The sequence below is a fragment of the Physeter macrocephalus genome, chromosome 4, assembly GCF_002837175.3.
Source record: "Physeter macrocephalus isolate SW-GA chromosome 4, ASM283717v5, whole genome shotgun sequence".
Lineage (NCBI taxonomy): Eukaryota > Metazoa > Chordata > Mammalia > Artiodactyla > Physeteridae > Physeter > Physeter macrocephalus.
In genome coordinates, this window is record NC_041217.1 from 62,400,482 (window position 1) to 62,423,154 (window position 22,673).

Here is a 22,673-nt window from a genome sequence, read left to right on the forward strand (position 1 = left end):
GAACAAATTTATATGCCTTAGGTGGTAGAAAGGTCAAATAGAATGAAAGTGGAGAACAGAAAACTTTCCCACAAAATGATTTCCTAGGACATCTTTTCAAATGCTGAGGAACACTATTTTTTCATTCTCACCTAGCAAGTACAATGTCGCTAATATAGTTGGTCTTTTATTTGGATAAACAAACATCATAATTTCAGAAAAAAATAATAGCAAAGCAGAAATCAAACATTCAAAATAAGGCTTTGGTTATTTTGTTTATTTCACTTAGGACACTCAGTGGGCATTAACAGAGGTACTTAAAATTCATCTCAATTAGGAATCTCTTTAGTCCTTCATCAATTATTTCGAGTGTTCTCATCTCAAATACATTCCTTTCTTCAACAAACTTCTGAAAGAGATGAGTACCTCCACCCACACCAAAATAATGTGCTTTGCTGGCCAAAAGCACCCGTCCATTTTTATCTAACAATCTAAGGAATGTTTGGTGCAAAGGACTATAATAATCTGGATTGTAAATGGTTTCTGAGGTAAGAATGAGATCATATTTTTCAAAAAGTTTTTCACTGCTTAGTAAAAGCTTACAAAACTCAGACCACTCCCCAGAAAAGAACCGGAATTTACATAGATCTTGTGCTACTTTTGATTTCCTGCACTTTTTCACATCTGGTTCATTTACATCATTTTCTTCATCTTCCAAAGTGGAGTTAGCCACTACATTAGGTAAGGTTACTTCATCAATCACCACACTGTTATAATCTTGAAAATGAATTTCTTTGGCACCTCCCTTGAACGCCATTATACCCAGCAACCCTGATCCACAACCAAGATCCAACACTTTTTTCCCAGCAAATTTCACTTTGGCCTTTGTAAAATATGCCAGGAGGTCAAAGGTACATTCCCAGATTTTTAAGCCTCCTTCATAAATACCTGTAATCAGATCAGAGTGAGAAGAAAAGCTTTTTGAAATGATGTTTTCTCCAGGGAAGTTCTCTTTCAACAAGATGGTTTTCACTACTGATATGTTCATATGCTGGAGACCTGGTAATGTTTCTATGACTTTATTTTCTAACACTTTCTTTAAATCTTTAGGCATAGCATGCTCTTTGGCAACTCTAAAGCAGGGCTGTTTTTCATGTGGCTCCAAGCTACTTGAACTGTTAGCTGCATTGAGTGAGCTGTCTGTGTCTTGAGAGGGACCTGCATTTCCTGCTGACTTATGTTCCCACAAATGATCCTGAAGCAGGTCAAACTGTTCTGTAGAACATTTTTTGTCTCTATGTGTACCTTTTTGTCTTTCTGAGACTGAAGACTCTTTTGAGGAATCTAGGGCCAAAGCTCCATCTCCAAGGGATATTAATTCATCTTCCAGATGGTCTTCTATAGTGAAATTAAATTGAAAAGTCATTCTCTCATAAAATGCACACAATCGTTAAACTCAAAGGAAGATTCTTCAACTTCTGGATAGAACTGATGACACACACGTAAACCTGCTTCAATTATTCTGTTAGTTTTGCTGGAGGTCCATTTCTCTTTAGCTGCTTATAAACAGTTACAAATATTCAGAGACATTTCCAAATGACTTTTAAGAGGTCTTTGTTCTTTTTTCAATTTAGCTCTGGAGAAAAAAAGAAAATTGTTATTAAAAAGCAAAATGACACATTTTATGTAAATGTAATATTAAACAGTCCCCCGCTCCACCCCCAGCAGCTGCCTTTTCTATTAAAGCGGTGGACGGACAGGGAGATAAAGAGACTTGGAAACACACACACCCTTCAGGTTTCAAAAGCTGGAGAAGAGAATAAACCGTAAAAACAAACAAAATAACAGCAGCAGCAACAACTAGAAATAACGTAAAGTCCAAAATTCTCAGGCAGGAAATGACAAGCCTAGCTATTTTGTGTGTTTCATCTGTCACGATCCTGCCCAAACATATTAACCTACTAAACTGCCAGAATCTCTTCAGTCTGTTACCGTTTCAAGTAACAGGACTTCAAGATTGTATTTTGATAAATGAGCATCCTTTTAAAAACAGGAACAGGTATGCTCTGATATGTGTAAATTCATTCAGATGACCTCACTACAAACATTTCGCGGAGACCAGCAGCCCTAAGTGTACTGGGAGTGAGGTAACTGTGGAGTAATTAGTAAAGATTAGCTTGACAGAGAATAAGGGCACTGAACTGTGCGGGGAGGTCCGTAGAAAATGGAAGCAACTTAATAAAGAGACTCTTCTCTGTATCTACTGTGCTAGACACTTAAAATATACCGTCTACTTCAATTTGCACAACAATTCTGGCAGGTGGGTCTTTATCCCCATTACATAGCATGTACAGAGAAGGGTCAACACATTAAATGGGTAGGAAGGCGCCTGTTTCTATCCCACTTCACCGCGGGGCTTGGAGTCATTTCTGGCTGCTAAGTCCCACGTCAAACCCGACACCAGATGTGCAACCTCAAAGCCCCAAGGGACGGAGTGTAGCAAATCTGCGGACTCACGGCCCTCACCTCCCCCCAAAGCGTCTCAAAGCAACGTTACAGCGATCCAGACCTGTGGACGATAGCTCCCCGGCAGGTTCCCAGCTCCCGAGTACTCCGGCCAGACCCTCTCGACTGAAAGCGCGCACCAGTGAGTCGAGTCCTCCGCGGGCCAGACAAGCCCGGCTTTATTCCCAGTCGTGCGGGGCCCGGGCTCACTAAGGAAAGCGGCGCCCTTCCTCTCTATGGTTTTGGCTCGCAAGGCCTGCCGGGACGGTGGGAGTTTCCGGTCTTTGCCCTGGCGGGAGTGTTTCGAAGCTTTGGTCTTGGGCGAAAGCATGTCTCAGGAACGCGCTGTCACGGCGAGCGCGGTTCCCCTGGAAGAATTAAGTAGCTGGCCGGAGGAGCTATGCCGCCGGGAACTGCCATCTGTCCTGCCTCGGCTCCTTATATCCTTCATTGTCACTTCCACCTAGAGAGGGGTGTGGGGCCTGTGTCTCCAACCTTCTCTCCTGTAGCATCACACCCGCTGCCGGGCCGTGTTGGGTTCCTGCGGCTTCAACCCTCTCTTTTCTCTGTTGATGAGCGAGATGAGTAAGCGAGGGAAGAAAGGGCGAGCGAGAGCCGTGGGTGCCGAGACCGAAGGCATGCCTGGCTTTGGCATCCGAAGGGCTCGCAGAGGTGTTCTGCCAGGGGTTTTGGCAGTGGATGTGGCGTTTTCTGCCATTCCTCTGGCCTTGGAGTTGCTCTGTACATGCAGTTAAGCGTGAATACTTTTCCATGGGGCGGGGGGAGCGGGGGGAGGCAAGGACTCAGACTGGAGCTGTAAGGTGAGCTGACTGGATGTAGTAGAGCGAGGTACTCTGAGCTCTCATCTCTAAAATGGGTGGTGAAAATGAATACCTTCCTCACTATTTTTAGAATCAAATTAAAGGACGTAGTTCTGACATGGTGCCAAGTCTGTAAAAGATGTTCAGTAAATACAAATGTTCTTCCCCTCCCCTTTTTGAAACTCGGTTTATTGCTGGTGAGAAGGAGTTGCTTCCTTTGCTAATTGGCTTTCATCTGCTGGGTGTGAGGTACTTAATGTCTCCGTTGTCCAGATGCAGGCCATTTAGTAGTCGAATCCCTTTTTGGTTGTAAATGTACCTGGAGTCCTAGCCCTTCATGTTAAAGGGTATTTTTTTTTAAACAGCTTTGAACACATAAAACTACACTCAAAAGATAAAAAAGACCTTAACTTGAGAGAGTCTGAACACTGCAAAAATAATTTTTTTACAGCTAAAGCCAAATGTAAATATTACGGTCACATAGAAATCATTCACCTGAGCATTGGCAAAGTCCCACTTAGATACCAAAGCGCTTTCTTAGTTATCGTGTAGATATGGAACTGCTGTCCTCAAGGATTTTTGATTACGGTAACAAATAGCCATCCTCCTCCTCAAAAAATTTTACTAGGTACAGAATATTATATGTACCAGGCAGTGTTAGGCTTCGGGGGAACAAAGATAAGAAACACGGTTCCTCTTTTTCTTCTCAAGCTTATAGGGGGATTTCAATAATTGAAAGTCAAGCTTGTTTATTTTTATTTTTTATAAATTTATTTATTTATTTATTTTTGGCTGTGTTTGGTCTTCGTTGCACATGGGCTTTCTCTAGTTGCCGCGAGCGGGGGCTACTCTTTTTTCTTTCTTATAAATTTATTTTTGGCTGTGTTGGGTCTTTGTTGCTGCGCACGGGCTTTCTCTAGTTGTGGCAAGTGGGGGCTGATCTTCATTGCGGTGCGCGGGCTTCTCACTGCGGTGGCTTCTCTTGTTGCGGAGCACAGGCTCTAGGCACACGGGCTTCAGTAGCTGTGGCACGCGTGCTCAGTAGTTGTGGCACACGAGCTTAGTTGCTCCGCGGCCTGTGGGATCTTCCCGGACCAGGGCTCGAACCTGGGTCCCCTGCATTGGCAGGTGGATTCTTAACCACTGCACCACCAGGGAAGTCCCAAGCTTGTTTATTTACATCAAAAAAAAAAGTCAACATTCCCACCTGGTTTTGCACATCTCAAACTTAAAATTCAAAAGAACCCAAACCTGTTCTTCCTCCAGTCTTCTTCATCTAAATAAGTGGTTTTACAAGCCAAAACTTTCAGTCCTCTCTCTCACATCCAATCAGCAAGTCCTTTTGTTTCTGACCTCAGACTATATCTTGAATCCAAATGCTTATCTCCATCCTGGTTGCTACCACTCTTTCAAACCCCCATAACCTCTCACCTGAACTATTGTTAATAGCTCCCTTGCTTCTACTCACATCCTCTTATAATCCATTCTCCAAAAAAAGTTCACAAAAAAGTGAAAAACATGTTATTTCCTTTTTAAACCACTCCCTCCACCCCAGTGGCTTCTTAACAAATTAGGAATAAAATCTAAACTTTTACCTTCAGGGCTCCTCATGTTCTAAGCCTTTTCCTCGCTTACTTATCTCACTACACTGTCCACAAATACATGAAGCTCACCTACCTCAGGATCTTCATTTTTGCTGATCCTTCACCGTAGTTTGTTCTTCTCTCAGCCTTTTGTCCATCTCATTATTCAGGTCTCAGCTCAGATGTCATGCCAGCAAGCCATTTTCAGCGTCCTCAGTCTTAGGTGGTTCTCCCAAACCCAGTCTGTAATATTTATCTCATTGCCCTGTTCAGTTTTCTAAAGAGCAGAAGTAAGCTTAATGGAAATGATCTTGTTTACTTTGTTTTCTTTTTACTTTTCCTCACTGTACTGTAAAGTTCATAAAGGCAGGAATTTTGTTTTCTCCAGCACCTAGAATACTGCCTGGCACATAGTAAGCATTCAGTGAAGGGCTAAAAAATATTGTCATGTTTTAAAACTGCCTGAAAATCTCATTAGATAAATTTTTTTTCAGCTTTTGGTTTTACTTCAACACTTTTTCTACAAATGAAAGAAATTTTCAGTAACTCCATCACCCAAACATAATTATTTTCATGTTTTGCATTTCACGCGTTATTTTCCAGTCTTTCTTTTTTGAGGGGGCCGTGCCGCTCGGCCTGCGGGATCTTAGTCCCCTGACCAGGGATCAAACTTGTGCCCCCTGCAGTGGAAGCACGGAGTCTTAACCACTGGACCGCCAGGGAAGTCCCTTATTTTCCAGTCTTTACCTGCATGTCTGCATAATCATAACTTATGTTTAATTTTGGAAGAGGCTAGAATTTTTTTGACCTTTACTGAAATTTTTCCACGAGGCAAATTCTACCCTACTGAACTAAAATGAGTTAATGACTATATCTCATTTTGATTGCTGCTGTAAGATATGTATATGCAAAGTAAGATTTCAGAAAAAGAATCAATTCCTGTATTATTGTGACGGAGTTATGGTTTATTCATTTTTCTTATTGACACATACTTTAATAATTCGTATATTGTTTTTACAGGAAAACATTTCTAACAGTTATTCTGAATGGTATAAAAGTGTATAGTTTATAATGTGATTACCATTAACGTTTGTAATGAACATAGCATAATTTATTATGACATATTTGTAAGCTTCTATGTGCAGAAGAGTTTCTGTCTGATAAGGTGGTAAGATAGATATGCTAGTAACATGAAAAGAAGATAGGAGTTGATCAGCGACTTAAGACAGGTGCAAATAAAGTACTGTAGAAGTGCTGAAGAGGAAGAAATTTCTGTTTCAGAAACCAGAAACCTATGGATTATTATAGACTGTTTCTCATCTGTCAGAAATAAGTCATACCTACACATAGTTTGAAAAGATAAGTTTATCCCTGAGCAATTTTGAAAACATTTCCTTAAAGTATTTTCATTATATTACATTATACCTAGTAAACATTACATTTTTTTTTTTTTTTTTTGTGGTATGCGGGCCTCCCTCTGTTGCGGCCTCTCCCGTTGTGGAGCACAGGCTCGGGACGCGCAGGCTCAGCGGCCATGGCTCACGGGCCCAGCCACTCCGCGGCATGTGGGATCCTCCCAGACCGGGGCGCGAACCCGGTCCTCCTGCATCGGCAGGCGGACGCGCAACCACTGCGCCACCAGGGAAGCCCTACATTACGTTTTTTACAGCAAAATTAAGCCAGTAATTTGAGTCTAATTTCAATCTCTTACTGATCATTGTTTAAACTTCAAGAAAAGGGTCCTTTTAAAATCTGTTCTCAGTAATGAATATCTTACTACTGTAATACTAGTATCTTCCTTAATTTTTTTACTCTATGTATCAGCATTCTGACAGTTGGATTGAGCATATTCGTAAGTAAAATTATCTTATTTGTACGATTACTTTGATGTCTTTAAGGCCTGAGTCCCACATATCCCAGTTTCGTATTCCCTTTAAATTTAAATATAGTTTCGTATTCCCTTTAAGTTTATTCTTCCTATTGTAGCGTTACAGCCTTTGTAATCTTCAGTTACTTAAAATGACCAAATTACTTCAAATTACAGTACTTAAAGTTTTAAATTCCATTTTGGATAGATACCAAAAGGGTTCTGTTTGATAATGTGTGTATAAGCACACTGTAAATTTTAAATGTTAGCTGTTAAACTGGTTAGACCAATATAAAACATAATTTGCAGTCTACTTAATAACTTTCAGCCTCTTAACATGTTTAGTGTCAATTAGAAAATACTTTCTAAGTTACAAAAGGCTGATTGTTTAGGCATGACAAATTTGTCATTTGGAAAAGTTGACTTTCTTCATCTGTCTTCATTATCTTACTTGATGTAATTTATTTATTTAGTTAGGAGGAGAGGTAGAGAGTTAAGACTATCCTGCAGAGTTTACTCATATATTTTGAGTTTTCTATTTACATTTCACTTGGTTGTGGAATATTTGTTTGTAATCTTGAATCTGTGTGCTGCCTGTGGGGTCTCATTTTTTTAAGGAACAGTTACTTTTTATCCTGTGTATGAGAGTTGTACATGTTCATTACAGAAAATTTGTAACATGCAGAAAAACAGAAAAGATAATACAACAATCATTAATCTGAAATGTTTAAGATTTTGGCATAGGACATTCTCATCTTGATTCTATATATTCCTGCCAGCCTATCGGTTATTCTTTGTATATACATGTTTATATATATTAAGATTGGAATTACACTATTTGGAAGTTTTTTCATTTTAGCTTAATGTATTGTGGACATTTTATCATGGTTTTAAACAATCTCTAACAATCATTTTAATGATAGCAGATCCTATTCAATAGATGTACCCACATCCATTAACTGATCTTCAGTTGCTGGACACATACATTTGTTTTGTTTTTTAAAATTTTTCTATTATTTCAGGTTGTTTAATTGTTAATAGTTTCTCTACATAGAATATGGCATTTTGAAACTGTACAAAGCTTTTGATTGCTAGTACTTACATATTCTCAAATCTGGGAAAGGGTAGTGACCTTTGTTGGCTGACATGACTTAATATTGCTACAAAATATGTTACTGTTTTTCTTTATAGAAATTCTGAAAATTATTGTAGAAATGTTTTTACCTCATATGAACCACCTGACATTGGAACAGACTTTCTTTTCACAAGTGCTGCCAAAGGTATAGTACTATAATTATCTTAATCAATTTACTTGTTATAAAGGCTGTTAAGATCTGGCCTCAGTTTTAGACCATTTATTCTTAATTTCTTAATGTATCACTTTTTTTTTTTTTTTTGGCTGTGCCACAAAGCTTGTGGGATCTTAGTTCCCTGACCAGAGATTGAACCTGGGCCTACAGCAGTGAAAGTGCCGAGTCCTAACCACTGGACTGCCAGGAAATTCCCAATGTATCACATATTTGAAATACAAATAAAATAGTTAAAAATAGATCTTATGTGAGAATATGATGGTGTTAGTATGATCATTAGGTGATTAAAAAAACATATTTTCAGAGAGTATGGATCCTTTAATTGAATTTACATTATTTGTAGTTGGTTTTAAATACTGTTGTATTTTAAAGCTATTCATTGAAAATTGGGATGGATGATGAAGTTAGTTAAGTCTCTTTATCTTCTCTGTAGAATTTATTAATAATTGTTAAATTTCATTGTCTGGAAAAATGGAGCCAAAATTTATTAAAGAAGGCTTAGAATAAAAATGGCTGGAATACTGGTAAAATCAAATAACTTAAAAGAAAATATCAGATTCACCAACTGCATTGTTACCTTTTAGATATATGTGGTATACCTTTTCTCTGAAAAGCAGAGTCATAACTTTTTTTTTAAATTTTGGGAACTAAACATACTTTGGTGACAAAATGAAACAATTTTTTTTATGATAATTTATCTCTTACTGAAATGGATTTCTAAGTTTAGCTTTGAAACAAATAATTATCAGAACTCCTTTTACTCATATTCACTCGATTGTTCTCTAGCTAAAAAGTTTCTTAAAATTTGTTCTTGACCGCCAAAAAAAGGTCCAGCTAGTATATAGATGAAAACAAGATGTTGAGTGTTAACAGGCTTATGGGAAGCAGTACCCTCTTTAATTACAGTATGTTGCTGACTATGGTTATTCTTGTAGTGAAGTGTTTAGGCCATTTAACTTGTTTAGAGTATTAAGATCTTAGGTTGGCTAATGTTTCACAGACAAAAACACTTAGTTCTGAGGTCACGGTCACGTACTATTTCTCTAACCCAGGAATAGTATTTTGAGTTGGTCAGAAAGGGGAACTGGTTTGAAAACAAGTGAATAGGTAATTCAGCACAAATTCATTTCCACTACCAGAAAATATCCTTGTAAATGTTCACATGGATGTTGATTGGTTAAGATCATCATCTTTTATTTATTTAAGTGTAAGAGTAGCACTTTTATTACATCACCAAAATATGAACTTTGAGTGATCTTTTTTTATGGATGTTACTAAGTAGATTCAAATCACAGAAATGGAAGACAAATCAATTTTTGTTGGAGGCTTTTTTTTAAGGAGATTCTATTGTAGAAAAATAGTATACAAAAAATAGAAATACTGTAGAAACACTATACAAAATATATATTTTATTAACTTTATTAGGTGCAGTTGTTATACTAGACAATATCCCGTGGCTGTTAATAATGCAAAATCAAATCTAATTTATTTCTTTAAAGATATGCCTTTCCTTTTTTAGTGACTTCTGTTACTACTGTTTATGACCTGCTTTGTTTTCACAGACTGTGAGATTATTTGATGACATGATGTATGAGTTAACCAGTCAAGCCAGAGGACTATCAAGCCAAAATTTAGAAATCCAGACCACTCTAAGAAATATTTTACAGGTATGTCAAATATATTAGAAAGGGGGGTGGGAGAGCTTAAAGAGTATGAGATATTAATTAACTTTATATTCTCTATATAGTGCCCCAATGCTAGAATTAAATTTATAGAATTAAAGATATAAAGATATTGCAAAAAACATAAATTCTGAATTTCTTATACAATTTCATGCTTAGTAAATATCTAAACTCATATAAGAAGACAGGTAATCAAGATAGCATGCCCTACCTGTAATTCTAAAGCATATGTGTAGAACACCTGCCATATACTTTGATGTTGTGGGTTAGGATTCCAACTTCTTCTTTTTTTTCTTTTTTTTTTTTTTAACCAAATAGCTAGCCAGGTTTTTTTGGGTTTTTTTTCTAAGATTTTTTCGATGTGGACCATTTTTAAAGTCTTTATTGAATTTGTTACAATATTGCTTCTGTTTTTTAATTTTTGGTTTTTTGGCTACGTGGCATGTGAGATCTTAGATCCCCGACCAGGGATCGAACCTGTACCCCCTGCGTTGGAAGGTGAAGTCTTAACCACTGGACTGCCAGGGAAGTCCCTAGCCACTTTTAATATTTGTAGTTCTGACCGACTGAAGTTATGTGTAAGGAGGAGAAGAGAGAGGGTCCAGTTTGCTCACTGCTGTATCCCTAGCACTCAGCATATTGTCTGACACCTTTTAGGTACACATAAAATATATTCTGAATGAAACTTCTTTCCGTATTTCCAGACAATGGTACAGCTATTAGGAGCTCTTACAGGATGTGTTCAGCACGTCTGTGCCACTCAGGAATCCATCATTCTAGAAAATATTCACAGTCTTCCCTCCTCAGTCCTACATGTAATCAAAAGTACGTTTATACATTGTAAGGTGAGTGATGGGTCTAAGTACACTTTATTTTTTTTTAACATTTTTAAAAATTTTTATTTATTTTTTTCTGGCTGCGGGCTTTCTCTAGTTGCGGTGAGCGGGGGCTACTCTTCGTTGTGGTGTGCGGGCTTCTCATTGCGGTGGCTTCTCTCGTTGCAGAGCACAGGCTTTAGGCACGCAGGCTTCAGGAGTTGTGGCTTGCGGGCTCTGGAGTGCAGGCTTAGTAGTTGTGGCGCATGGGCTTAGTTGCTCTGTGGCATGTGGGATCTTCCTGGACCAGGGCTCAAACCCGAGTCCCCTGCATGGGCAGGCGGATTCTTAACCACTGCGCCACCAGGGAAGCCCTAAGTACACTTTAAATGGCCTAGAATCCATGGGCAAAGGGGCTGAGTTTGTGGTGCTTATAGTATTTGTTGATAAGTTTACATTTTAACCTATATTATTGCAGTGCATTTTTCTATAGAACAAAGAGCATGTATGTAAATATTTGTTTCAAAATAAGTAGTTATAAAGAAATCTTAAAAAGGGGGCTCTTGCAGTTTTGTTGTTGTTGTCTTATTCTGTTTCCTCTTGATAAGGAAAGAAGTGATACAGATTTGTGTCAAGTCATAGGGATCCTCAAATATTTCTGTCATGGCATTGGTGGCTCAGATGAACTGCTTAACAATTAGGTGCCTATAAAGGGACACTGACCCTTATTTAGTCCTGAGACAGCTTTAAAGCACAAAAGCTGGCCTAGGATTTGTGGGTCACAGGAAGTTTTGATAATGCTGTTTGTTGGGTGAATGAAAATTGCTAGTTAACTAATGCTTGTCTTTGGTGACATGGTACTAAAATGTCATGCACTGGACCTAATGTTATTTAGCTCCCTTTTAGTTCTATATTTGTAAGATCTTGGAAGTCAGAAATCATATTTTATACATACCTGCATCTCTCAAAGTACACTATATATAATAGAGGTTCACTAAACAGTTTTTTAATAAATGAATATGTCATTCACTAAGGAGCATTAAATTTTTTTTTTTTTTTTTTGCTGGTGAGAATTCTTTTCTTTAATTGAAGTATAGTTGATTTACAGTGTTGTGTTAATTACTGCTGTACAGCAAAGTGATTCAGTTATATATATATGTACCTTACTCTTTTTTAATATTCTTTTCCATTATGATTTATCATAGGATATTGAATATAGTTCTCTGTGCTATACAGTAGGACCTTGTTGTTTATCCATTCTATATATGAAAGCTTGCATCTGTTAACCCCAACCTCCCACCCCATCCTTCCCCCAACCCCCTCCCCCTTGGCAACCACCAGTCTGTTCTCTGTGATTCTGTTTCTGTTTCATAGACAGGTTCATTTGTGTCATATATATATATTTTTTATTTTATAAATTTATTTATTTATTTTTGGCTGCGTTGGGTCTTTGTTGCTGTGTGTGGGCTCTATCTAGTTGCTGCAAGTGGGAGCCACTCTTCATTGCGGTGTGTGGGCTTCTCATTGCGGTGGCTTCTCCTGTTTCAGAGCACGGGCTCTAGGCACGCGGGCTTCAGTAGTTGTGGCTCACGGGCTCTAGAGCACAGGCTCAGTAGTTGTGGCGCATGGGCTTAGTTGCTCTGCAGCATGTGGGATCTTCCTGGAGCAGGGATTGAACCCATGTCCCCTGCATTGGCACGTGGATTCTTAACCACTGTGCCACCAGGGAAGTCCCTGTGTCATATTTTAGATTCCACATATAAGTGATATCATATGGTATTTGTCTTTCTCTTTTTTAGATCCCACATATAAGTGATATCATATGGTATTTGTCTTTCTCTTTCTGACTTCACTTAGTCTGATAATCTCTAGTTGCATCCATGTTGCTGCAAATGGCATTACTTTGTTCGTTTTTTTATGCCTGATTAGTATTCTATTGTATATATGTACCACATCTTCTTAATCCATTCATCTGTCAATGGACATTTAAGTTGTTTCCAGGTCTTGGCTATTATGAATAGTGCTGCTATGAACATAGGCATGCATGTATCTTTTTGAATTATAGTTTTGTCCGGATATATGCCCAGGAGTGGGATTGCTGAATCATGGTAATTCTATTTTTAGTTTCCTGAGGAACCTCTGTACTGTTCTCCACAGTGGCTGCACCAACTTACATTCTGATGCTATTCTGCACCCCATGTTTTGCATATGCTCCCCACCCACCTACTCTCTAAAAGCATTACATTTATGAGCTCTGATAGAATGAATTAAAATAAATTTGGCTCTTGAGTTTTATATGATTTGCTTTTTCTCTCATTTTTATTTCTTTGTGATCAGAATAGCGAATCTGTTTATTCTGGGCGTTTACACCTAGTCTCAGACCTTCTGCAGGCTCTTTTCAAGGAGGCCTATTCTCTTCAAAAGCAGCTAATGGAACTGCTGGATATGGTTTGCATGGACCCTTTAATAGATGAGAATGATGACATTTTGAATATGGTAGTAGGTGAGTGAAGAAAACTTACTACTTAGTATACGATGTATATTGACTATAAACTACATCAGTTAAATTATTGAACCCAATGTTGTTTCTAATGATTCATATTGTGTGTAAAAAAATTTAAATCCTACCCAATAAACTTTTAATCTCTTAAATTTTAGATTTTGTAAAATTGATATTTGATGCATTAACATAGATTTATATATTTAGTCAATGTTCAAAGTATGTTGTTTCTCCACAATGATTAACAAAGAAAGTTATGCAATTTTATACCCTCTAAAGTAGTCCAAATTCTGAAGCAGTAGATTTCAATGTTTTTAAACCATAACTTCATAGTAAGAAATGAAGTTTGCATTTCTTCCCGGAACACATATAATTACATACTTGTATGTATGTTTGTGAATGTGTATGTATATACTACATTTATTTATTGTAATTGAAATAAGGTACTCTATTATAGTCTATTTCACTTTTAAAGAATTGCTGATTGCTACTTTATTAATTTCATCACTAACCAATGGATCATGGCCCAGAGTTTGAAAAGCAGTACTCTAATGAAAAGATTGCATTCATAGCTTCAGCATAAAGAGAGTAAGTTGGTTTTGTGCAGTATTATCAGGTATCTTTTGCTCTGTAACAAACCAACCCAAAAATCTATTACATTAAAGTAACTACTAGGGAGTTCCCAGGCTGCCCAGTGGTTAGGACTCGGTGCTTTCACTGCTGGGGCCTGGGTTCAATCCCTGGTCAGGGAACTAAGATCCCGCAAGCCGTGTGGCATGGCAAGAAGGAAAGAAAGAAAAGAAGGAAAAAAGAAAGAAAGGAGGGAGGGAGGAAGCAAAATGGAGGGAAGGAGGGAGAGGGAGGGAGGGAGAGAGGAAGGAAGAAAGAAATCAAGCAACTACTGTTTCATTTATTCATGATTCTGAGTTAGTGTTTTAGGCTGGGCTCAGGTAGAACAGCTCTCTCTGCTTCACATGGTGTAACTGGCTTGCTCGTGTGTTTGTGGTCACTGACCTCACTCATGGTCGTTTGTCAGCAGAGGGAGAGAGAATGTCCTGAGCCAGTCCCATGTAGCCCATCATGCAGCAGGTTAGCGCAGGCTCAGCTACCTGCTGATGGCCTCAGGGGTCCTAAGAGCAGCAAGAGAGGGCAGGACCCAGTGTGCAGGCATCTTTAAAGTCTCTGCTTGGTTTATGTTTATTTTTGTCCTGTTGACCAAAGCAAGTTATGTCGCGAAGCCCGGGGTCTGTGGAAGTGACCGAAGAGCGTGGACACAGAAAGGGGGTTTATTGTGCTCATTTTAACAAATCTACCTCAGGCAGAGTACAAGCCTTAATGAGTACTGTGCAAATTCATTTCATTCTTCCTTGTTAGGTTTTCTTTCCTTAGCAGTATATTTTGTCATTTTTGATTTGAATATCTGTAGAATATTTCAGTTATAATAGGGCATAATTTTAGTCCACTGAACATTTTTAGTTTTATTTAGGTCATAGAGTAGGTGTAAACATCAAACTTAATTTTCTATAATTTTTAAAAACCCTAAATCAAAAGCGTGACACTTTCACTAATTATTTTGAGATAATTTTTTTCAAACTGTATTGCCTATTTTAGCAAATGTCAAAATTGTTCAGTAGATATTTTTAAATATAGAAGAAACTCACCCCATATGACATTTGAATGTTCTAAGAGTTCTGTTTTCTATCTTTGTAGTTATTCATTCATTGTTGGATATCTGCTCTGTTATTTCCAGTATGGACCATGCATTTCATGCCAATACTTGGAAATTTATAATTAAGTAAGTTTCTGTTTTGTTTTGTTTTTACTTTTTGTAATATATTTTCCATATCCAAAGTCTTAATTATTTGTAAGTTTTCTTAGATTGCATTTAAAACATTTTGTATGGGTGTTTACAGTGTTTACTGACACTGCTCTCTTATAATCCAAATGCTGTACATGTAGCTCCCAAACTAAATCATACTTCTTTATCCTGCTCTCTCTAAAATTAAAAAAAAGTTCTACTCAGTTAGCTAGTACATCTGAAATAATGGGCCATGGGTCTTAACCATTTGCCTACTGCTACTATTGTTTAACTGACTATCAAGTATCCTACTTCCAGGCTTAGATAAATTAATAATTATAATTAGAGCTGAATATAATCCCCTCATTATATACTTTTGAGTTGTTCAATTTTAATTCCATTTATAATTTTAACTAGAGCGTTATGAAGGGTTGCTAGGGAGAGTGTCCATAGCATTCATCAGATTCTTAGGGGTGGGAGGAGATATAGTTGAGATGTAAAAATGGTTAAGAACCTCTACTTTATACATATGCATAAAACATTAAAGGTAGTGTAATACTTTCAGGTCTTAGGTGTTTTTCTTGCACCACCAGGTCATTACATTGCCAACAAGTAATAGTGCAGTGGTTCAAAGTGTCAACTCAGAGCCATACCACATATGCTTGAATCCATTCTAAAATCACTTACCCCTCTGGAACTCTTAGGCAATTTGGTTAACTTCTCTGAGTCTTAGTTTGCTCATCTGAAAGTGGGAGTTATAACAATAGCACCTTCTTTGTGGGGTTATAGTGAGAATTGAGCTTATCAGTGTGAAATGCTTGCAACTCTGCAAGTCACAGTGAGTGCTCAGTGAATTAGCCACACCACACCATCACCATCACCATCATCATCAAATATCTTCCAGTCTTGCCCCGCTCTGATTCATTTTCTATCCAGCATTCATACTGATGTTCTAAAAATGTAAATCAGATCATGTCACTCTACTGCTTAAAATCCATCCCAGTTTACTAACAATCTAATACTCTCTGGCTCCCGCCTTCTTCACCAGCCCATCTCCATTGCGCTCTCCCTGCTCTCAGCTCCTCAAACATAACAAACTCTCCTGTCCCAGAGCCTTTTCACAGCTTTTCCCTCTGCCTAGGATGCTTCTCTCTTGTACTCTACACCTTGCTTATTCCTGCTTATCTTTCAGTTCTCTGTTTAAGTGTTACGTCTTCATGGTAGCATTCTTTTCATCCTCACCCTGAGAATCAGTCAGATTAGATCTCTCTATTGTAGCACCCTGGACTTTTCCATCTTAGCATTCATCACAGCTGTAATCAGTTAACTATTCTTACATTATTTAATGTTCTCTTTTGTGCTAGACCAGAAATTCCATGCAGACAGGGCAGAGATTGTCTTTTCATTCACCCCTCTATCTCCAGGGCTTCACAGAGTGCCTGGCATATAGAAAGAGTTCAATTAATATTTTATAAGGAGAAATAAAAAATTATCAACTTACTCAAACTAACATGACAGCTTCAGAGGTAACATCAATACATCTGAATTATGCCATGTCTAATATATATGATGCATTTTGATTTTTTACATGTTCTTTCAAGTCATATTTTTATGGTCCTAAGTTACTTGATGTGTTACTTGTGGTGATTATATTCTTTTCTTTTTATTCATTTAGGCAGAGCCTTAAGCACCAGTCAGTTATAAAGAGTCAGCTGAAACACAAAGATATAATTACTAGCTTGTGCGAAGACATTCTTTTCTCCTTCCATTCTTGTTTACAGTTAGCTGAGCAGATGACACAATCAGATGCGCAGGTAAATATGGTCTAACAACACTGTGAACTGTAGCTCTTTTTCTTTTGGCAGTTACTAAATCTCATTTAGACCTATGGATCAGTTTACCTAAAAGGGTTTTAATTTGTTTTGTTTTTGTTTTCAATCTGTGGGATTATTTACAGCGCATAATTACTTTTCACTCAGGGCATTGCATTAGACCCCTATCTGCTTTCGTTCCATCTATAGTCTATCTGTCCCTGCCTTTTTATATACTCACTGGTTGGTCAAGGCATTCTCCTCAGAATCCTTTCTACCCTTGGACAAAAATCTAATTCCTTAGTTCTGTATTTATTTAAGGTCGTCTTGATGATATAGCCACAGTCAACCTTTTCTTCACCAATCCATTACAACCTGTTGAGATGCAGTATACAGCTGTGTGTACACTTGGTGTATACTTACATTTATATTGATTTCAAAAAGTTATAGTGTTGAATTGGCATCCCTTTTATAAAACATTGTATTCTAAAAATCTGTAATATGCTTATTGGGAATTATAGTATATTTTCCTATAACAGTGTTTATACATAGTGCCTTCTTTTCTCAGACTAGCTCTTTAAAGTTTGTTTAACTCGTAATAGTCCTAAATTATAAGATTAATAGTACTCAGGACCTAACAGTTATAAGCAATAATTTCAGTGGGAAAATGAGTTAAATATTTCTCCGTAGAGTAACAGTAACATCCCTTCCTGTTGTAGACCTGCAAACTGATACAGGGTATTCCTCTGTACCTGTGCTCTTCCCTGCCCAGCAGCTATGGGGGTGGACATGTAAGGATTCATCCAGTTCCTAAACACTGGTCACAACTCATGGGGCAGGGATGATCTAGAAAGACAAACCCGAGAGGAGGGTGGAAGTTTGAAAAGTGGTCCTGAAGTTGGTAAGAGGGAGTGAGGAGTAACTTTAGTCAGGGGCACACCCTTTCCTTCTTGCTTCTCTTCTTTTTATCTATCCTTCCCTTACATTCTTTCTTTCTTTTTTCCTTTTCTTTTCTGTTCCCACTTCCTTCATATACCCTTTCTGATTCCCCTCACCTTCCCGAAAGGAGAAGGCATTTTGTTGGCTATCCTGTGTCAATGGCAGGAAGGATGTTCCCCTATCCACCTTTATCCTATACATCTATATCCTCAATCTCAACCTCCTCTTTTTCCAGTTTCCATCTTGCTTATCTTGACACCACAGATACCCCAGTTAGAGTTACTTGGAGAGTAAGATTAGACAGAGATTCCTGGACAGGAGTGAGATGGGGAAAGCCCAAGCCACAGTATAGTCTCTAACGGAAGAAGAAAGAGAAGTTCCGAGGGTACCTGACCAGGATGGCTATTTGTACATGAAGTATTGAATACATAAGTTAAGTGTATATAAACTGCTTGTATATGAAAATCAGAGAATTTAAATAGTAAACTTTCCTAACTGTCCAAGCAAATTTTCATGTTTTGCCTTACTTGTTTTTCTTTACTTATTTGGTACTGATAAATGTAACTAGCACTACTTACTGTCCATTGCCTGAAATGGAGCTTTGAGGTCTGTGTAGTTTCTCCATTCTTAACTCTAAATTTTGATTAGCATCGCCCTCTGCTGTTCACTATTGATATTTATTGAAGAATCAAACTATTTCATTAAATTCTTCCAAGCAGTTTTTTCACCTTGTTTTTAAAAACATCAGAATAAAACCTCTAGATTTCATAGGTAATATGCTATTTATGGAAGCATGTAGATGTATCAGTTCCTAAATTAGGTTCCTGAGGCTGCTATAACAGATTACCACAAATCAGGTGGCAAATTTGTTCGCTCACACTTCTAGAGGATAGAAGTCTGAAATGTGTCAGCAGGGCCCTGTTCTCTTGAAGGCTCTAGGGGAGAGTCTGCTCCATGCCTTTTTTAGTTTCTGCTATCACTGGCATTCCTTGGCTTGCAGCTGTATAACTTCAGTCTCTGCCTCCATCATCACGTGGTGTCCTCTCCCTGTCTCTTCTTATCATCTTCATAATAGGGACACCAGTCATGTTAGATTAAGGGCACATCCTACTCCAGTATGACCTCATCTGAACTAATTGCATCTACAATGTCCCTACTTCCAAATAAAGGTACTGGGGGTTAGGACTTCACCCTGTCTTTTTAGGGGACACAGTTCAACCCGTGACAGCCCCTAAAATTGATATTTATTCTCTTAAGTCTTGAACATGGTTTCAAAATGAGACTGTTGTATTAGACTCTGTAACAAGCTTTTTAGCCACAAATAATTTAGTTTTTCTATAAAGATAGGGAAATTTATTTGTAACACTCTTAGATATAAATTTAATTTGCACTGTAATTCCTACTTTTGTTCATATAATGCTTACTGAAAGTTATATTCAGAAAATAAACTCATATTTTTATATCTATTGCCTACACTTAGATTCATTGCTCACTACATTCAGATTTTATTGGTATTTTTCTTGTTTTATTTAAAGAAAGGAAGACTGGATACTCAATATTTTGAAACATTAAAGATGGTTTTCCTTGTTTATATCCCCACCCCTTTTTTATTGGCATTGAGATGCAAACTTTCTGACTTACACAGTTGAGTAAATCAACGTGGGATAGTATTTGTGTTGTACACTTGCTTTTTGAAAATGTGAAAATCAGCTCTAGATTTAATTGGTATGATATTTAGAAAAGAAGTAAAACCAGAGTCTTCAACCAAATCTTATACAATTTCCTCTTGAATGAGAAAGAAAAATTTAAAGTAGACAAACATGATAAGTTGTATGTCACTGTTTATTCATTTAATTCATTTACCAGCTATCTCCAGAGTCCTTACTGTGTGCCAGAAAACGTGCTGGGTACTAAGTCAGCCGCATCTTTCTGCCTCCAATAACTCACAGTCTAGGTTGGGAGATAGTATAAGCAGGTAATTATAGACTAGTGTGATCTTCAGAGAATTGCGGGTTGGCCTATGTGAGTAAAGGTAGGAACCCAATCATGAAGTCAAGAACAGTTTCTTGTGATATGACATCTAAGCCGAATAAAATTTCTTATTGAGTATCTTATAAGTATCTTAGATTCATTTTTAATCTCTGTCCTTTTAAACTTCCATAGTAGTGTATGAGAGAGTTCATATTCATAATTATCAAAGAGGTGAATTTTCATCTAACTTACTCTTGTTGAGGAAAATTGACTATTTCCAAATATTTTTATAAAAGGTAAAAATGAAGGGTCATACTCAATTAGTGGATCATTCAATTCCATTTTGATTGGCTTAATTAAGGTTTTGATATATTTTTGGAAAGAGATTGAACATACACAGTTAATAAAGTTATTTCATTTGAAATTATTCTCCAAATTAAAGATAATAATGTATCTGACTTAATTTTAAGGTACTAATTTAAAGCTCTTTGGATTATAGTGTGTATTACACATCTGGATGACATAACAACCAATATTTATTAAGCTAAGTTGACTAAGTGTCAGGCACTATTTAAACCTCACAGTAACCTTAGTGTAAGCCACATTGCACCCTCTCGAGGCTTGGTAACTTTCCCAGAATCGTGCAGAGGTAGTGGTAAGGCCAGGATTTCAATCCAGGTAGAGTGGCTCCACTGTCCTCTACATCCCCTGTATACACATAGATATCTTGGCATTACCCAGTGTTTTATCAACTTACATATGTAATAAATGCTCAGAAAACCCTCACACATTACACAAATACCTAACATGGACAGTGAAATCCTACTTTCATCTGCTACAGAGAACCACAGGTAAGATTTTGATTTATTTTGGGAGGGTTAGGGAGGAAATATTAACACATAACACACATTTAAAAATAATAATAGGATGATATACATACTGTTTTGCAGCATGATTTTTTATTTAATCTGTCTTAGGGCTTTCTGTATTCGTGAAGGTATATCTACCCAATTCCTTTTAATAGCTCTATGCTACTACATTTTATGAATATACCTTGAATTTTTTTTTTAATAATGAATTTCTATGTATTCATCATCCAGTTTTATACCTTGAATTTATTTAACCATTCTCCAGTTGATGGATACTGGATTTATTTCCATTTTCATTATATAAGAAAGATTGCATTGCATACCTGTGCTGGTATTTCTATAGGATACATTTCCAAAAGTGGGATTGCTACTGGGTCAAGGAATTTATAACACTCTAGCTTTTAATAATAACGCAAAGAGTATTATTTTATGCTCCCATGAATGTTAAAGTGCTTACTACTCCACTTCCTCAACTCTGGGATATTATCAGTCTTAAATCTTTGCTAATCAAATAGTCTTCTCCCCTCCCCCTTCAAAAGATATGTAATTAGGTTGTAATTTAGAATTTTTCAATTTTAGTTTATTGGAAATTTGTATTTTCTGTGAACTGCCTTCTCATGTCTTACCTGTTTTCTTTTATATCTCATTCTTTTATTTGTTTGTAAGACTTTTTTCTTTTGACCATCTAGTGATCCCCATATAGCAAAGAATAAGGTATTAAAAGTTTCTTTCACTTTCAGATCAAAAATGATCACCTCTTTTGCTGTTATAGATTAAGATTTCTTTTCAGTGATGTAGAGTTTAATTTTTTGACATATCTTTATCTTCATTTGGTGTGTGTTTGTATTGCTCCTAACAACTCAGAGAAGAATTACTTTTTTATGGAAAATGTTTACACTCAGTTTATTAAGAGATCTTTTTAGAAAATATTGTCTCATTTACAAGTTTAGCTAATTTCATATTCTTTTCCTATTCATTATGCTTTCTTATTTCCTTTTTTTGGAACAGGATAATACTGACTACAGATTATTTCAGAAAACACTCAAATTGTGTCGTTTCTTTGCCAACTCACTTTTGCACTATACTAAGGTAAGGCTTATTTTTTTAAATAATGCGTGAATGTGAAATCTACAATACATTGTAAGTTATCCTGTTTTTATTATTCCTGCCAAAAACAATCTTTTGAAGTTATTTAGTCAAGAGTATATTTTGTGGGGTTTTTGGTTTTATATTGTTAATTGTTAAATATTGAGCATCTGTTATATCATTTAAGTTGCTACCATCATATTGTTACTAGATTTGTTTTTTTTTTTAATTTTTTTTGAAGATTTATTTATTTATTATTTTTGGTTGCATTGGATCTTTGTTGCTGCGCGTGGGCTTTCTCTAGTTGCGGCAAGCAGGGGCTACTCTTTGTTGCAGTGCCTGGGCTTCTCATTGCGGTGGCTTCTCTTGTTGCGGAGCACAGGCTCTAGGCACGTCGGCTTCAGCAGTTGCAGCATGCAGGCTCAGTAGTTGGCGTCACACAGGCCCTAGAGCATGCGGGCTTCAGTAGTTGCGGCGCATGGGCTCAGTAGTTGTGACACGTGGGCTCTAGGGTGCACAGGCTTCAGTAGTTGTGGCACGTGGGCTCAGTAGTTGTAGCTCACAGGCTCAGTAGTTGTGGCTTGTGGGCTGTAGAGCACAGGCTCAGTAGTTGTAGCGCACAGGCTTAGTTGCTCTGCGGCATGTGGGATCTTTCTGGACCAGGGCTTGAACCTGTGTCCCCTGCATTGGCAGGCAGATTCTTAACCACTGCGCCACCAGGGAAGTCCATATTGTTACTAGTTTTATTCAGTTTTCTGAAAAACTTATTTCTGTAAGCATAAACAAAATTACTTCTATAAGCACAGATCAGTTTTTGGAAGATAATTCAATTTGCCTTTAAATACTGTTTATAAATTATTTCTCCCATATTTCTAAATTAGGTTGTTAAAGTTTAAATGTTCAAACTGTATGATAATTTTAAGAAGACCTTTCTATTTGGGAGTCATCAGGATAGCATAGTGATTGTTGAAGATATATGAATAGAATAGATAAGCTGTCAAGGCAGATTATTTGGAAAGAAGAGGAGAGAATACTTATAGCAGCCAGTGAAAGAAATACCAATAGTAATAAATATTTGTAACTAAAAGAAGAAAACAAAACTATTGTCCATGTCGAATTTGTTTTTGACCTTGTCTT

The 22,673-nt window shown here is 37.2% G+C and overlaps 2 protein-coding genes across 2 annotated transcripts in view; one reads left to right on the forward strand and one right to left on the reverse strand.

Moving 5' to 3' along the window:
- Positions 1 to 246: 246 nt before the first annotated feature.
- On the reverse strand, positions 247 to 2,701 carry METTL18 (methyltransferase 18, RPL3 N3(tau)-histidine). The gene is made up of 2 exons (XM_007102055.3): positions 2,549 to 2,701; positions 247 to 1,615 (listed from the first exon to the last, which is right to left on the reverse strand). The coding sequence occupies exon 2, from the start codon at positions 1,403 to 1,405 to the stop codon at positions 284 to 286; it is 1,122 nt and encodes a 373-aa protein (XP_007102117.2). The 5' UTR covers positions 1,406 to 1,615; positions 2,549 to 2,701; the 3' UTR covers positions 247 to 283.
- Positions 2,702 to 2,760: 59 nt separating this feature from the next.
- FIRRM (FIGNL1 interacting regulator of recombination and mitosis) overlaps positions 2,761 to 22,673 on the forward strand; it is a 46,449-nt gene continuing 26,536 nt past the window's right edge. Inside the window, exons 1-9 of the mRNA XM_007102036.4 lie at positions 2,761 to 2,924; positions 6,701 to 6,740; positions 7,947 to 8,035; positions 9,628 to 9,732; positions 10,452 to 10,592; positions 12,900 to 13,065; positions 14,773 to 14,857; positions 16,536 to 16,674; positions 21,459 to 21,539. Of these exons, the coding sequence (XP_007102098.2) occupies positions 2,814 to 2,924; positions 6,701 to 6,740; positions 7,947 to 8,035; positions 9,628 to 9,732; positions 10,452 to 10,592; positions 12,900 to 13,065; positions 14,773 to 14,857; positions 16,536 to 16,674; positions 21,459 to 21,539 (957 nt within the window). The 5' untranslated portion in view covers positions 2,761 to 2,813. The remainder of the gene's footprint in view (positions 2,925 to 6,700; positions 6,741 to 7,946; positions 8,036 to 9,627; positions 9,733 to 10,451; positions 10,593 to 12,899; positions 13,066 to 14,772; positions 14,858 to 16,535; positions 16,675 to 21,458; positions 21,540 to 22,673) is intronic.

Excerpts from the sequence above, each read along its gene's own strand:
- METTL18 (XM_007102055.3), bottom strand. The coding sequence starts at position 1,405 with ATGACTTTTCAATTTAATTTCACTATAGAAGACCATCTGGAAGATGAA.